The sequence below is a fragment of the Passer montanus genome, unplaced genomic scaffold (assembly GCF_014805655.1).
Source record: "Passer montanus isolate IOZ18808 unplaced genomic scaffold, ASM1480565v1 scaffold5, whole genome shotgun sequence".
NCBI classification, from domain to species: Eukaryota; Metazoa; Chordata; class Aves; order Passeriformes; family Passeridae; genus Passer; species Passer montanus.
Genome location: NW_024369929.1, coordinates 15,315,105 through 15,332,385, shown reverse-complemented (window position 1 = coordinate 15,332,385; position 17,281 = coordinate 15,315,105). Strand labels below are relative to the sequence as shown.

General features: G+C 46.5%; 1 protein-coding gene across 1 annotated transcript in view; it reads left to right on the top strand.

Moving 5' to 3' along the window:
* Positions 1–15,528, top strand: part of CHSY1 (chondroitin sulfate synthase 1) — a 76,869-nt gene extending 61,341 nt beyond the window's left edge. The window contains exon 3 of the mRNA XM_039723384.1: positions 10,804–15,528. Within this exon, the coding sequence (XP_039579318.1) occupies positions 10,804–12,396 (1,593 nt within the window). The 3' untranslated portion in view covers positions 12,397–15,528. The remainder of the gene's footprint in view (positions 1–10,803) is intronic.
* Positions 15,529–17,281: the final 1,753 nt, after the last annotated feature.

Here is a 17,281-nt window from a genome sequence, read left to right as displayed (position 1 = left end):
GCCTTTCTCTGTTGAGCACACGTGAGGTTGCTTGAAGCAGCAGGACCTTGACCCAACAGGCAAACCCACCCAGGAGATCTCCCGTTGCTCCTGCCTCCCATATGAGGGGAAAAATGTCAGTGGAGTATGGGAAAGTCACTAATGAAAATGAGAAATTCCTCCAAGCTGCTTGGTTTCCAAATCTAGAAAGGCTGCAGTGGCCAGGGGAGAGGGAAAGGAAGCAGCAGCTGGGTGCAAGCTGAGGCTTGCAGGCTGCAGGCTGGCAGCTGGAGGGATGGAGGGACCAAGCCATGGTGGCTGCAGGCAATGGGCACAAGTTTTGGAGCCAGGTCTGCTCTACCCAAACTGCCCCTGTGCCAGCTTGGCTCCAGCCAGCAGAACAAAGTGGGCTCCAGCTTGGAAGCAAAGAAGACCCTAGAAAGACTCAAAAACTCTTTCTATGTGTGGCAAATATTCAAAAGAGAGTTAACTTGTGTGATTAGCAAATCCTTCCCCAGGTTGTGTGAGTATTTGAGACTGTTTTTTTTCCTTTCCATTTCTAATGCATTTACATTCAGCATAATTGCATTTATCAGCATCCACATCTCCTGTTTTAATTTAGAGCATTACAAAGGGAGCAGTTGAATATTCCTTTTGTCAGAGCTGGATGATGGATGGTGAACATCAGCAAGGCTTAAACACCCTTGTGGAGGTGAACCCCTGGCTCTGACAGACTGTGTGTAATGCAAGAGGCACTTGGTTACAGAGTGCTGCAGAGTAATGCTGCTTGTTCCTTGTCCAAGCTGTGCCAGACAGCAAACTTCCAGAAAACCTCAGACCATATACAGTTAGCCAGCAACCCTGTGTGAAATCTTTAACCATATTTGAACGAACGGGCTGACTTGGACACGGCGAGGAGGGAAATGCCAGTCTGCCTGACAGCTCGTTTTAATAATGAGAAAGTTGTTCCACTGACAGGAGGACAATAAAAACTGTGGCTGCCTAGAAAGATGTTGCCTTCCTTCTAGTTCTGAGCATATGTGAAACTGCAGAGCAACGGGTTGGTCCCAGACCTGTGCATGTGCAGCAGTGCTTTTCCCTTCTTTCATAACCTTTTCCCCTTCTCTCACCCCTTTTCCCTTCTCTCACCATTTTTCGTTCAGACCTGTGCATGTGCAGCAGTGCTTTTCCCTTCTTTCATAACCTTTTTCCCTTCTCTCACCATTTTTCGTCCCAGGGTGTTGAATCTGCACCCACCCTGCCAACCCTATCCAAATGAATAATTAGTAAGTCACTGCTTTCTCCTAAAAAGTGACTTATTTAAAATATATTATCCCTCGTGCTTCAGCAAAGCAAGCAATAAAAATAGGTGACCTTTGTAGTTACAGCTATTAATGCACAGTTTATGGTGCTTTTGGGTTACAGGGCATGAAAGGCAAATTCCTGAGAGATTTATCAGCCCTCTGAATGGGCAGACCTTGCCTGCTGATCCCTTATTGATCAAGGAGCAGTATCTTTTATAACCAAGCTGCTGTTTGCACTTATTGTAGATGGCAGAGCTGTTTGAGGCAGAGACCTTCTCATGGAATGGTTTTGGCAGTGCCACGTCTCCGCTGGATGATGTACATATGTTTTCCAGTGATGAGACAAAGGGCAGATTTTGTTTTTGAGCTCAGCACAGAAGAGCAGGAAGGCTGTAAGTCGTGCGTGGTAATGGTACAAGCACTAGAGGAACCCTTGTGCAATCATCATCTCACTGTGGAAATTCTTTCTGCAGCAGCTGCGTTACTGCTTGTTACCATCACAGCCTCCTAAAGCTCTGCTATCCCCAGGCCAGGGCTCAGCTGTGGATCCTCGTGGGCTGACTGAAACATGTGGCTTCTCCACATAAAACAAGGGTTTGTGACTTTATTTTCCTCCCCTCCTCGGAGCAATTGCTAAACAATTCTTTGGGCAAGAAAAAAAAGTGCACGCGTTTCATATAGACACTTGAGAACAATGCTGTGCAGCTTTGGTGAGCCCTGGAAGCTGTCACCCTGCGCTGCTCCCCGTGTGGAACAAGCTGGTGATTGAGTCCAGGCCCTTGCAGGCAGTCTTCAAACCAGCCCCAGAAATGGTGGCTCTGGCTGAAAAACCAGACTGAAGATGAAGAACTGCTCTGAGCTCACAGGAGGGTGAAAGAGGAGTGAAACCCTCTGCCTGTGTCACAAATGTTGTGTCTGTACTGGGGGAGGTCTGTAGGGAACTCCACAGCTTGTTCTAGTTTGCTTCCAACAGGAGTAAAAGGAGATTTCCTTTAAATCCAGCTTAATTTGAGCTCCTGCTTCATTGCTGCATGCCAGGGAGGGGTGTACTGAGATGAGCTCAGCTGGTTGAGCATGATGCTAATAGCACCAAGGTCGTGGTTTCATCCCAGTATGGACCATTCACTTAGTGGTTGGACTCAGTGATCCCTCTGAGTCCCTTCCAGCTCGGAATATTCAGTGATTTCTGTGACTGTGATTTCTGCTGACAGCAGACCTGGGCAGGAAACCCAGCACTGCCTCGTGCTGCCAGCTCCCGCCCCGCTCGCAGCAGAGCAGCCTTCAGCAGCCAGCCGTGGTATCTCAGCATGACCCTGGAAAAGGCAGCTAGAGAGCACCACGGGAGCACTCACTGAATTCCAAGCCTGGAAGAGAGGTGGCTGTGCCATGCTCAGTGACACGGGAGCACTCACTGAATTCCAAGCCTGTGCCATGCACAGTGGTTCACCATCACCTTGTCCTTTGTGCTGTTGCAAACCAGGTGAGACACGAGCGGAGCCTCGTTGGTCCAGCAGGACCAAGTGGACACAGAGAGCCCTCAGAGTGTTACTTGATGCTGGCTGGTTCTGTGTTTCAGACCAAGTGGACACAGAGAGCCCTCAGAGTGTTACTTCAGAACTACTGGCTGGTTCTGTGTTTCAGATAACCCCACCAGCTTCAAGTGGTGTGCAGCTGCCACCTCCTAGGGACAGGCCATCAGCAGTTTGGAAGGGGCTAAGGTTTCAAGAGTTCCTCCAGCTGCTCGCCTGGCAGAGGCACAGCAGCACCCATGGAGTGGCTGTTGTGGCATCTGGGAGGAAGGTCCACCAGCAGAGGAATTAGAAATGTTCTATTTCCCAGTTTTCTGCCAGTTTTTATCAACTGATACTGATGTGGCTGGCAGAGAAGTGCTTTTACCATCAGTTGTTAGGAAAGCATGATGCAGATGGGTTTATAAATGAAGTTATGGAAGATGCTCTCTCTGAGGCTGATCTGGCACTGCAGGTCTGAGGGCTGCAGCTTTGACACAGGCAGTTGAGCAGTTGGCCTTGTCTTGGGGATTTAATTCAGCATTCCCAGCTTCCTTCCTGCCCCTTTCCAAAAGGTGTATTCCTGACACAAATCTTCTCAAGGGATCAGAAACAGCAAGCATGGTCTGTTGCCATGAAAAAGGGGCTGTGGCTCTCCTCATCCAAAATGGTTCTGCTCAAGCTGGAAATGATGAATGTCTTGCAAATGAATCTGTTTTTTAAAAAACACCCCCACCTTTTTACATGCAGGGAAGAACTGCAGCTATTGTGAGGCTGAATCTTTGCCTAATTAAATTCACAGTAATCTCCTGTGAAGGCTCAAGAGAGATTCAGAGCTTTGTGCTGACTGCCTCAGCCCTGTCCTTCAGTGCTGCTCTGTGACATTGTGTCCTTGGGGTGGAGGTTCCTGGAGCATCCTGCAGCAGCAGCAGGCTGTGCTGGTGGGCAGGGCTGGCAGGGAGGGATCCTGCAGACAGACCCACAGGAGCCAGTGCTTCCCCTGGGCCTCTTGCAGGATCTGGTGCTGGCAGAATCTGGGGTGCTGTGTGCTGCAGGTTCACTGCTGTCCCCATCCAATGTGGCACAGAGGCTGTGCTGCTCCAGCTTGGATTTCTGATGCTGGGATGGTGGGTGGCTGCCTGGGCTGCAGCTGAAATTTTCTCCAAGCAGAGGGTTTCTTCTCCACTCCCCTTCAAGCAGCAGCTTTTGGTAGCCTTGCCAAGTGGACCAAAAAGGCTCCTCATCCATCATGGCTCGCAGTTCCTGCAAAACCACTGGATGTGGAAAGTAGCTCCCAAATAGGAATCTTTGAATTCCATGGACAAAAGTATTTCTAACTGATTACATTACTGCTTCTTGAAAACACATGGTGGAAAATCACACAGCAGTCCAGAAGAGATCTTCTCTTTGGTAGTTTGTGTTCAGAGGAGACTGCATCCCTCTAACTCTGTTTTTAGCATCCCAAATATATTGGCCAGGGTGTCAGAAGCTTTCTGCTCATCATCTCCAAGAAACTCCCCTTCAAGGGTCATGTGCTGCTCCTCTGGAATCTTAACACTTTGCATGAGAAAGAGCAGATACAGACTTCCAAGGCTGTGGCTCTGGCTTTCATGGGCCTGTTGAAATGCATAATGAAAAACAAGTTTTCTTGTGCTCTGCCTGTACTGTGGAGTAAGCGTGGAGTTGACAACAAGGAAAAGCAATGCTGAGCTGCAGCAGATTCAGTGGGCAAGTAATCTGGCATCATCCCTGAGTCTGGCCTTTAAACGAGCAATCAGCAGGGAGTCACTGTATCCCTGGTTTTGTTTGGATCTGGGACAGAGGCTGGAGAGGGAGAGCTGAATCATTTGCCCCATGGGTCAGAGCCTTGACTTGAGCAAGGGCGAGCCTTGTGAGGAGCAGCAGTTTGCACCAGGACTCGTAATTTGGAAATTATGTTGGGAGCAACTTTTGATTACACTTTCTCAGGCAATCCCAATGACAATTAGTCATTTGCACCTACGATGTTCTGTTTCTTCAATAGCTGTAGTGTAGAACATTTGTTAATGTTTAGTGGTATTTTACTTGTTTTTGTTTCTGTCAAATCAGAACCTTTTGGACTAAAACCTCACAATCACATCCAGCTCTCCTAAGGTTTACATTGCTAAATCTAAATATCCTCACTGGCCACATTCTGTTTTATCTGGTTTCTGTATCCTCATTTAGACCAGGAGGATGAAGCTCAGTTTAATGCAGGGCCAGGAGGAGGGAAGTTCTCTGCTTCCTGGCTGGAGGATCTCAGTTCCCAAGTGCCTTGGACTGCTCCCACGTGTAGGTTTTGGGTAATGAGGTTGTGGAGCTCAGGGTCAGAGGTGAGGTACTCGATGCCAGTCTTGAAGACCCATTCATTTTTGCAGGTTTTCTTCTTTCCTTTGCCAAGCTGGAAATACTTTAAAGGCTACTTGCTTTGAGAAACTGTAAATGAATGAGTAATTTTTAAGCTCTTCTACTTGCTTAAGCAAGAAAGGATTGGGATAAAAACAGTTGTTTAATTAAACAGCTACTTGCTATGGTTCACAAAAGCTTGAACTCCAGCAGTAACTCTCCTAATTCACAGATTCCTTGGGAATTCAATGACCTTGAGTTTGCTGTGCTTGAAACTTGCCTGAGTTCTTGGCTTCCTTTCTGGAATACTTTGGAGAGGAGAGCAGTGCAGGAGGCACTGCAAGGCTCTCAAGTGAGACCAGCACTGTTCCACTTAGGATCATATAAGAAGAGGCATTTGTGTTGTGCAGAATAAACTTCTTGCTTCAGAGCATGCCTGGGCTTACTGCACCCAGAGGTCCCAGCTGGATCTGCCTCTGCTGCCCCAGCCATGGAAATTTTGAGTACTGGCTGCTCAGGATGATTTTCTTGCCTCTCTTTGTGAAACAAAGCAAACCTGAACCAGCAGTACATGATGAAATTTGTGTGAGAAGTGACTTGTCTGAAGAATCACATCATTTAGTCGTGCTCCAGAGCTCAGGGCTTCACTTGCCAGCTGAGAGGGAAGTCTGATCTCCCAGCACTGAGTGGTGTTTCCTGCATCCTTTCCTGCAGTGGCAACTGGGGAGCTTAAAGCCGTGAAGAGTGGCCAAGTTCACTGAAGTGAGTGTTTATCCATTACTTCCCTTCTCCCAGCACTGAGTGGTGTTTCCTGCATCCTTTCCTGCAGTGGCAACTGGGGGGCTTAAAGCCATGAACAAGTGGCCAAGTTCACTGGAAGTGAGTGTTTATCCATTACTTCCCCGTGTTTGTCTCCACCATAATAGCTCTGTCTGAAGGAGTGGCTTCAGTCATGTCAGTGTTTAGCTGTGGGATATAAAGCATCAGGATTTAAACAGAAAGAACCCTGAATACATAGAGTTGTATCCAGGAGATCCCTTCAGCAGAGGGAAGTCACAAAACCCTGCTGCTCCTTTCCCTTGGCAAAATTTTTCATCAGTTGAGCTGCCTTGGTGATGTATAAACCAGAAAACTGGAGATGTGGTTAATCAGTGCAAAGTGGCAAAATGGTGCTCGTGCAGTTCCCTGGGATGTGGTAGCAGGACTTTAATCTCACTTCAGCCAGCCAACAGGAGCTGCCCCCTGCCAGCAGCTGTGGCACATCTTTGGAAGGAGGAGATGGAGCTGAGCATCCTGCCTGGCTTTGGCTGTGGGGCTGTCCCAGCACCTGCATTGCTCCTGCAGGAGAACAGCTCCCTGCTGGGACCCACAGCCTCATCTCCTCCTGACAGAGGTGCTCTGACCTAGGTGACATTAACCATCATTTGGGTTCTTAATTAGCTGGGCTTTGTACTGAACCCATCTTGGGCATTTGAAACCTGCCATGGAACATGTCCTATCCATGGCTGCTGTTCCTGAGGCTTGTGGGGCTGTGTTTGCTGGGCTCTGCTAGCACAATCTGGAGCTGTGAGAGAAAGCCCTCGGGGGCTAATCCGTGGCTGCAGGCCAGTTTCTGCATAAACTGGTCTTATTTTTAAAGTCCATTTTCTCCAGTACACTTTTTTTTGGCCTGCAAAAGACTTCTTCATTTGAAACGAAGAACATAACACTCTCTCCTTTCAGTTGGTCTTTTGGACATGAGCCAGCAGTGCCCACAACAGCTGTACCACAGTTTAAACATTCAGTCTCTAATGGTTTGGGGAACATTAGGGTTTTTAAGGCTTCAACAGGTCTAGAGTAAATAGTGGTCAATAAAGAGTAGCTCTTCTTTGTATCCCTATGCTCTCAGTGCTCTGCACTAGAATAAAGCATGCTTAGAATATAATCATTGCAAAATTAATATCCATGAAAGGTTCTTTAAAAAAAAAAAATAGAATCATAGAGAAACCTGTTTCACTAGAAGAAGAGTTTGCAAGAGTTCAGCTCTCAAGACTCTGGTAACAGGCATGGGGAATTTGGCACATAATGTCTGTGGGAGATGTGCATGTCCTGGGCTTGTGTCACTCCCCACGTGTGTGTTTAGTGACTGGGAGGAGCAAATAAATCACATGTATTCCCTTCTCTGTGGCCTTCTTCCACCCACCTATTGGTGATGTACACAAGAGTTAATTATGATTTTGTATCTTCCTTATGGCTGTCCAGTGTCACATGGAGTCAAAAGCCAGCGTGTGCTAATTGGTGATATTTAGCACAGTGGTTTGGACCCAAATATGGTAAGAAATGATTAGCAATGTAAGAAAGTATTAGCAATGATTTGTGATAGGAGGGCATCGCCCTTGTTAGTGATTGAACCCAGAGCTGGGGAACCTTACTGATTTGTGCAAATCAGTGTTGGTGGAGCTGTCAAACAGCCTGGAGGGAGCTGCTCGTTTCCTTCAGGTTTGTAGGTGTGGGTGAGCAAACAGAATCCATGTGGGGCTGGTTTCAGGGACAAAGCCCTGGGGCCTCACAGCCCTTCTGGGGCACTGGCTCCAGTGTCCACCAGCACCTCGGCCCAGGAAGGGTTAAACTGCTCCTTTGGCCACTTGGGCTTTGTGTGCAGCCCTTGGTGCCACCCTGAAGAAATGGTTTGTAACTCCTTGTGCTCTCTGCAGGGAGTTGTTTAACCCCTTGCAGTACCCTTCTTTGTGTTCCTGCTGGTGTGGGGAACCTTGGCTCCCCAGGGGGATCAGGGCTGCAGGATCCTGGCACACCCATGCCTGCTGCATGCCAGGGGATGCCAGGGGCAGGGGGACACTGGGGAGGAGAGGGGGAGACTCTGTAGGAAAAACATGGAACGTGCCTTGCAAGGCACTCTCCTGAAAAATGGGATTATATAAAAGCCTGGCTGCTGTGGTGCTTCTCATTAGCTGCACGCAGGGCTGGCTCGGGCAGTTGTCACCTTCTTGGCTGCAGCAAGGTGGATGCTAATAGATGTTCCAGTTGTAAATTGCTTTGTGTTGGAGCCCCGCTAAAGGCTTGCTGAGACATGTTTTATTTTCAGTTTTTGAAGCAAGCTCGTTTTGGGAAAGGGCAGGAAGGAGTATTGGAAGGAAACCGGTGTACCTAAGAGGTTACTCCTGAGTGGCAAGCCAGAGCTTTAAAATCTGCTTCTGAATTTTAATTTGTGCCATTTGCTAGGGGTTGCTATCTTTACTTCCATTGGGAAGTTTCATAACATTTTCCTACCCATCAGTATTCTATTAAAACTTTGTTGTGTAATCTGAAAGCCTTTCTGCTTGTCATGGTTTCCTCTTCAGAATGCCCTAGGTAGCAATTTTGGAGTAAATGCATTCAGGCTGCATGGTCTTGACTTTGTTGTCTTATAAATTCAAAACAAGACTTGAAATTAAATCCTATTGTCAATTTTCCTTTAAATAATAGCGGCCTAATGATGTCATTTAAGAATTTTTATCTGATGTCACAGGACTCCTGGAAAAGCCTCTGCCTGTAGTTGTTGTTTAAATGTCAGTGAAATTGGTTATCATACGCATTTAATACTTCTAGTTTTACATGTCTGCAGTGTTAGAGGATAGATCAGTGTTGTCAGTAAAATAAGTGGGTCCTGCAGTGTTGGACTGATCCTGTTCTTCCCGTGAGAGCTCTCCACTGCAATAAATGGTGCTCCCAGGACTGACCCTAAGTGGGTGTGATTTAAGGTCTCCTAAAGCCCTTCACAGCAACAGCCAGGTTCAAAGTGACCAAAAAAATAAAGCTTTATTAGTAGAGGAAACAATACAGGGATACAAGTGAAGAACAGTCTTTTGGGTGAGTGGAAAAAATGTGTTTCTTGGGAAAGCATGAGGTTCATTGAGTTTGGATAACTCTGCTGGACGTGGGATTAGACCAGCTAACCTCTGCCCGTAGCGCTCTTTTAAATCTTGCATGACTTCTAAAGGGATATTATACATCTCGACAGGCAGCTCATCTGAGGCCTGCCAAGGGGCCATGGCCAAGATGTTCTCCTTTGGCTGCGTTGCTGTGCAGATCCATCCATCCTCTGGCCTGGATTGCTCCCAGACAGCGTGCACGCAGCAGGGATCACTTGGGGAGAGCGGGAAGAAGGTGAACTTGAAGGAGAAGGGGGTGGGGGACTGCTGGTGACCCACGAAATAAAAGTCCTTTCTTTCCCAGTGCTGCTGAAATCCCTGCCTCGCTGCTTTGCAGTGATTTACGTTTGCTCAGGTTCAAATCCTGCTCCCAGCAGGCTCAGCCTGCTCCGTGCTGTCGGCGGCGATGCGCCGAATGTCAGCTTTCAGCATGCACACAGCCAGCTTGTTGAGATAGCAGCAATTAAAGCCAGGTGTGAGTTTATCCCCGAGATTCAGTGTCTGTCCACAATAATGGGAAAAATGCAACCAAAGGCCTAATAAAACAGGACTTGTGCTGGCTCTGAGCAGCTGGTTAAAGGCAGGTTTCTGTGCTGGTGATTTTATTTTCGGTGCTCTGTTTGATTGCCATCATATTTGAGACCTTCCCCTGGTTCTTTTTTTGAGTTTGGCTCTTTGCTGACCTGTAGAGCCCTTTTACACAAGCTTTATTGCCATGTTTCCTGTGGCAGATTCCACTGCCAGAAACAGAGATTGGATCCCATATTGAACAAGGGTGCTGTGTCAGCTCTGGCAGGTTGATGGTGTTTGTGCTGTGACATAGAATCTGCCCATGGTCTTTTTAAATTTCCATCATCTAAACCTGTCTATACCTTTGGTCTCAAGGTTTTATTTTCAGTTTATTTTCCACATTATCATCCTGGTTTGCCTTTCACGATATCAGCTACAGCCTGAGCTACTGAGGACTGTAAAGCTGGTTTGTCTGCTTTCCTAAGGCTTGTGAATCTAATCTCAGCTTACTATCTTCCTGTTTTGAAATAGCAAATGCCACGTTAAGGATGTTTTTATTCTGGTGTATGCATGCATCCTGTATTACCTGACTTCTGGAACTCTAGGAATCTCAGGTGCACTTTACTGTCCATTGACATTTTAAAACGACAGCTGTAGTTTTGCATTGCAGCACTTGAGGTAACATATTTTGCATCTTGACTAAAACATTCAGCAACCTGCATTTTTAATGCCTAAACCTGGATTTTTAATGCTTAAATGGCATTTGGGTAAATGGAAAACGTATAGTCAGATTTGCTTAGTATGTACATGGCATCCCTTTTTATTCTTCTTTATTATTAATATGAAAACAATGGGAAACAAATGAATAATGAGAGTTTTGTAGTGAACACTTCACGGTGTTATTTTCCTGGTGATGGTGTGTTGTTGTGAAGAAATGAGCTTACAGTGGACTTACTGCAGAATTGTTTGGCCGCCGGTGATACCTCTAGAATGGGCTGTAGTAATCCCAAATCCATGATAGATGTTTCTTTCACCAGTTCACAATGAATAATCCTCTTAATTTCCTTGAATAGCAGCTGGTATTGCTACAACCTGTGCCTAAACCCAAGAACAGCTTATTCAGAAAGCCCTGTGAGCGAGGGGGAATTCTCTCCCAGCGGGGTTGTGTGGGCAAACTTTCACAGGGTCAGCTCTGCTGGGGCTCTGACTTCTCCTCTCTCTCTCCCCTAGATGCAGCAGCTGTTCTACGAGAATTACGAGAAGAACAAAAAAGGCTACATCCGGGACCTGAGGAACAGCAAAATACACCGAGCCATCACTCTGCACCCCAACAAGAATCCCCCGTACCAGTACAGGCTGCACAGCTACATGCTGAGCCGCAAGATCGCCGAGCTGCGGCACCGCACGGTGCAGCTGCACCGCGAGATCGTGCTCATGAGCAAGTACAGCAACACCGAGATCCACAAGGAGGACCTGCAGCTGGGCATGCCGCCCTCCTTCATGCGGTTCCAGCCCCGCCACCGGGAGGAGATCCTGGAGTGGGAGTTTCTCACGGGAAAATATTTGTACTCGGGTGCCGACGGGCAGCCGCCGCGGAGAGGGATGGACTCGTCCCAGCGCGAGGCGTTGGACGACATCGTGATGCAGGTCATGGAAATGATCAACGCCAACGCCAAGACGCGGGGGAGGATCATTGATTTCAAGGAAATACAGTATGGGTACCGCAGGGTGAACCCCATGTACGGAGCAGAGTACGTGCTGGACCTGCTGCTCCTCTACAAGAAGCACAAGGGGAAGAAGATGACGGTCCCCGTGAGGAGGCACGCGTACCTGCAGCAGACCTTCAGCAAGATCCAGTTCATGGAGCACGAAGAGATGGACGCCAAAGAGCTGGCCAGCAAAATCAACCAGGACTCTGGGTCCTTGTCCTTCCTCTCCAACTCGCTGAAGATGTTTGTCCCCTTCCAGCTCAGCAGGTCCAAAGCAGAAAGGAAGGAGCTCAAAGACAAGAAGATCAACATCCTGATCCCTCTCTCCGGACGGTTCGACATGTTTGCAAGGTTCATGGGGAATTTTGAAAAGACGTGCCTCATTCCCAACCAGAACGTCAAGCTGGTTGTCCTGCTGTTCAATTCCAACTCCAACCCTGACAAGGCCAAGCAGATCGAGCTGATGAGAGATTACCGCTCCAAATACCCCAAGGCTGACATGCAGGTTCTGCCGGTGTCGGGGGAGTTCTCAAGGGCACTGGCTCTGGAAGTCGGATCTTCTCAGTTCCAGAACGAGTCTTTACTTTTCTTCTGTGATGTTGACTTAGTGTTTACCACAGAATTCCTCCAGCGGTGTAGAGCCAACACAGTTTTGGGTCAGCAAGTATATTTTCCCATCATTTTTAGCCAGTATGATCCAAAGATTGTTTATAGTGGAAAGGTTCCTAGTGACAATCATTTTGCCTTCACTCAGAAAACAGGTTTCTGGAGGAACTATGGCTTTGGTATCACCTGTATTTACAAAGGTGACCTTCTTCGAGCAGGTGGCTTTGATGTCTCCATCCAAGGTTGGGGCCTTGAAGATGTAGATCTATTTAACAAAGTCATTCAAGCTGGCTTAAAAACTTTCAGAAGCCAAGAAATTGGAGTGGTCCATGTGCATCACCCTGTTTTTTGTGACCCTAATCTTGATCCAAAACAATATAAAATGTGCTTGGGGTCCAAAGCTTCAACTTATGGGTCCACACAACAGCTGGCTGAAATATGGTTTGAAAAAAACGACCCAAGTTTTGGGAAAAGCAGCAATACTAATGGCTCAGTGAGGACAGCCTAATGTCCAGCTATGCTGGAAAAGACTTTTTTTTTAATTATCTAATTTATTTTTGGGAAAATGTTTTTTGATAATTCACTTTTAAAAGACCACACAGGATATATTTTAGAAATCATCGTTGTTTTCTTACAAAGCGCTCGTTTTGAGAAGAACAAGGCCCTTGGGTTTTTTTGTTGTTGTGTTTTTGGTTTTGAACAAAACTGTGATCAATATTTGCCTTCAAACAAAAAAAAAAAAGAAAAAAATTGTTTAAGAGTTATCTGATCAGCGGAAATCTGACTTGAATTAGCATTTCCTTATGAACAAAAGATTGTTTCCTACCGTTTCCGTTGCCGTCTTCATGGCTGGGATTCTGTAAATGTGGACCCGAGCGTGCAAAGCCAAGTGACAAAACGCTGTGTCTAAATGTTTTTGGTGTGACTGCTACCATGCAAAGATTCTGCTCCTTTGGTTCAGGATTAGCCATTAATTCTCAAATTGCGTTAGAAAATCCGAGTCGCTGTGGCGGTGAGAAAGGGTGGTAACCGCAGGAGGGGCTTTTGTTTTTCCCTAATAGCTGATTATTTCAGTTTAAAAATACACCTGCACTGAGGATGGCGGGCGAGGGGAGGAAGTAAGCACAAGCCCTGATCCCAGTGGTCCTGTAGGAATTGTTGTGTTTGGTGTTTGGTCCGTGGACAGACGGAACGTTTGGGGAACCCGTGGTGGGTTCTGCGTTCTGTCCTCAGCCGCCCTCCGAGGCTGAGCCACGCCACCAGAGAATGCTGAGGAGCCAGGGGAAGGGGCTGGGAAAGAGGAATCTGGCAGCCAAACCACAGCACACAATGAACAATCCAAGATCCCTGAGGAGAACCTGGAAAACTCCTCTGCACCGAGTGTCGCGCGCCCGATCGCATCGGTTTCCTTCGGTCGCGTGATGTTCCTGGGAACAATTATTACATTTGATTGCTAGTTTTGTTTTGGGATTTTTTTTTTCCTGTATCTGCTAGACCGTTAATTTATTTAATATCCATTGTTTTAGGTTCTTGACCTTTCCTTGAATATCTGTTAGTCATTTTAATATTTTATATATATATATATGCGTGTGTAAATATATATATATATATTAGGAATGTATTGCATCTTCTCACTGATAAGGTAGTGTACATCATACTTACAGTAAATGATCTCCAAAGATTACTTTCTAAAATATTTTTTCATGAATCTTTTTTTTCCCCCCCACAAATTTCTTTAACATTTTTGGAATGACTTCAGTGAGTTTAGAAATTTTTTTGGTATTCGAAGAGGAACTGGGGATGAGGAGGCTGAACACAAGGAAAGTGTGATCCCTATGAGTTAACACCTAGCAAGGTAAGAGAAAATACACTAAATAAAGTGCCTTAAAGCCAGATAGGGGACCCTGTACACTGAGACTTAGACAGTGACTGGACATTGTCATCGAAGCAGATGATCTCTTGGGACCTGTGTACATGTAAATATCCTGCTCAGCAGAAACAAAAAATAAAAACCAGCGAACAATATATTTTTCTATCATATCCTCCAGCCCCATTTCATCCCATTGCCCTCAGTTCCACTTTGCCTGCTCTTTGGGAGGCAAGTGAAGGAATGGAGAAAACCCAAGGCTTTGGTGGTTGTTGCCACGTTTGAAGGGATCTTACAGTGCAATTGCTATTCCAGTAGAAGAAATAACCATTGTTTACACGTGTATGGAGTACGAACTGCAACTAGCATAGAGTCTGTGTCTTACAATGTTCATCATTTTCTGGTGACAGTCCCAAGGACGTAGGTGCATGGAAAATTTTTCTTTTCCTCCTCCTTTTTTTTCCTGTCTTTCTTTCTTTCTTTTTTTTTTTTTAAGACTTGCTTCTAAGATGCAATAAAGATTTTTTTATTTGCAATTGGAGCTGCTCACGTCGTCAGTCCGTGTCGTTCCACCCAGCAGAGGCACAGAGTCACACCTGGGGAAGCAAGTCCAGCTAAAAGGATCTCTCTCTTCCAAAGGGTTTTGACCTCTGTGTGGTCTGGGATGAGCCCAGTGGAAGGCAGAGGGAAGGCAGAACAAACCCATTCATCAGGAGCTGGTGCTGATGAGCTGTGCCATTCCCTGGTTTTGACTTTTTCCTCCTGAAAATGTTAAAAGTATTTCTGCTGCCTGAAAACACCCATAAGTGTCCATTTCAAATGCATACAGTGACAAGGCTGCATGGTGCCCTAATGTTTTGTGTGTTCAGAACAGTAAAAATAATCATTAAGTGGGTTGAGCACTTATTTTTTAATAGCTCTAGGAGTTGTTTGGTGTTGATGTGAGGACAAAATTAAGTCCCAAAGCAAGAATCTTTGGGATTACAGAGGTCTGTTTTCACACAAGGGAAAGGGGAAAAAAAAACAACCAAACAACTTGTATTTGTGGTACAAAAAAGAGCTTAAAGAATATGAACCCCAAAGAATGGCAGCAAAGTGGGGGGAAAAAGCCTGTACTTGTACTGTATTTATTAACATTTATGATTATGTAGAACTTTTTTTAGTCTGTAACAGCTGGTAAAAGCAGAATGTAACTGGAAAAAGCCATTTTGAGAACAGCACCATGTGGTATTGGGGTTTTTTTCTCAGTTGCTGCAGTTCTAATTCTGTTACCAAATCTCTATTAAAAGTGAGTTTTGCACCAAGCTTGCAGGCACAAGCCTCGAGGCCTCACATCACAATTGATCATGTATTTTATGGACTCATGGTTTAAAAGTAGTCCATTTTGAAGTGAAATTTTAATTATAACCCTTTATGACAAATTCTAAACACATAAACCCCATTTTATACTAAAGTAAGTGGCATTTGCTGCCCCACTTGTAAGGAACTGGACAGAAGTGGAAATCATCAGCTGGTAGGTGCTAACCCAGCCTTGACAAAAATCCCTTCTGGGGCTGGGACATTTCATCCTCAATTTACTCTGGTTGTTTGCTTCCAACAGAAGTTTCCTTCACCCTGAGGAAGCAGGGAAATCATGGAGGGTTTTCCTCTGGGCCACAGAGGTGTGAGAAAATGAGATGGTGTCATCCTGAAAATGAAGGATGTGGTGTCCAGTCATGTCCCATCAATAGAAATGTTTCTGTTCTTTATTAAAACAATTAAAAATGTGTGACACTTCTTTCCCTCATTGTTCTGGTGCAGGTAACCTGGGTTGGATGCTGTGGCATCCTCACAGCAGTAAAACTCCCACCCAAACAGAGCTGGGCACATGGTGTTAAACCCTTCACCTTCTCTGCTCACCCCTGGGTGAGGAGCTGCATTTATTAATGCTGTTTTTAAAAGCTTTTCCCTCCTGCTCAAGGATCAATGATGGCAAAAAGAGGCCAAGGGAGATGGGGGAAAATGTGAGTCCAGAAAGGCAGTGGGTTCTCCTGGTGACTGTCATGCTGGATGTGACTACTGACATGTGACATTATTTATCTGTGACTTTGCACAGTCACAGCCCACGGAAGGATTTCATGTTTTGGTCCTGTGGGGTTTATTACGGTTTATTACCAGAAAAGTGCCCAGCTCCAGCCCCGTGTGGCTCCCCTGGACCTGGCTGGATGGTTCCTTTCAGCACAATCAGCACAAAGTCCCGCTGACCCAAATCTGCTTACTCGGAGTTTTTGTGGCAGCCTCTGACTTTACATTGCAAATTATTATCCTGAGCTGTTTCACATGAATACTTGCTAAAAATACTCGGCTTGCACAGCCAGCCGCAGTCGGGAGCTTTGTGGAAAGAAAATCTTGCAGAGGCATTAAAAATGGGTCGAAGGTCCAGGCCCCACTGGGCTCCTCCTCGGCTCTGGCCTTGGTGATCCCGGGCTGGTGGGACACTGCCCACGTGGGACCTGTTTGAATGAGTGGTTTTGTGCCCAGTGGACCCTCCCAATGTGAGTTATTGTGCTGACCAGAGCAAATTCAGGGGTTTAATCCCAGTTGGAGCTCAAAAGCCACCTCCTTCCAGGCTTAGGCAGGCCTGGAGACAACCTGGGCTCCCAGACCAAGGCAGTGCATCCCATGAGGAATCCTTTCCACATGTTTTCCTGGATTTTACCTGGCTGCTGCTGCCAGAAGCACTTTTATTCCTCACGTCCGAACTGCTGCTGACACCTTTCCAGGTGCAAGGAACATGTCCATGTCCTTTCCAAGCTCCAGAACCATCTCCCAGGTCTCCTCCAGCCCAGGAATCCCTACCACCTTCTAAATCACTTTTATGAGTGGGGTGAAAAAATTAAATTAGCATCAAAAAAATAACAGCCCAAATACTGGGCTGGCTGCATTTACTTTCACACTTTAATTCAATAAAAACCTCAACTTTAATTGACCTGAATTGGCTCCAACATTTCCAGCAGGCTGGGCTGGAGTCTCTTGGAAATGGGGGTCCCCCCCAGTTTGGGGTGTCAAGAGGACTTTGCCAGGGTCCTGCTCCACCTTTTAGAAAAAGAAGACAAAAGAGTAACACCACCTTTGTGTTTTACTGACTTTTCACCTAAGGGTTCCCAAAAGGGGCAGAGTTTAAAGTGGTTCTGTGATAAAACAAACTCCCAGTGCAAACAGGCTGGGGTGGGGGGCAGATAAGGCTGTTTGCTGTGCCAGGATAAGACCATAATGGGCCTGGGAAACCTGAACTGCTGTGGGTGTTCATGGTCTGGGGTTTGCTCTGTCCCTCTGCCCACTGCCAGCATCACTTGGCAGTGATTCCCCCAGTGCTGAGCACCTGCCCCAGGTGAGCCCAGCCCCAGCCCAACCCCTGGCACCATTCTTATCCCCAACCCCATTCCTGGTCCCATCCTTCTTCTCATTTTCATCCCCAACTCCATCCCCAGCCCCATCCCCAACCCTGCTCCACCTGGGTTCAGCCCCTGAAGCCCAACCCAGCTCC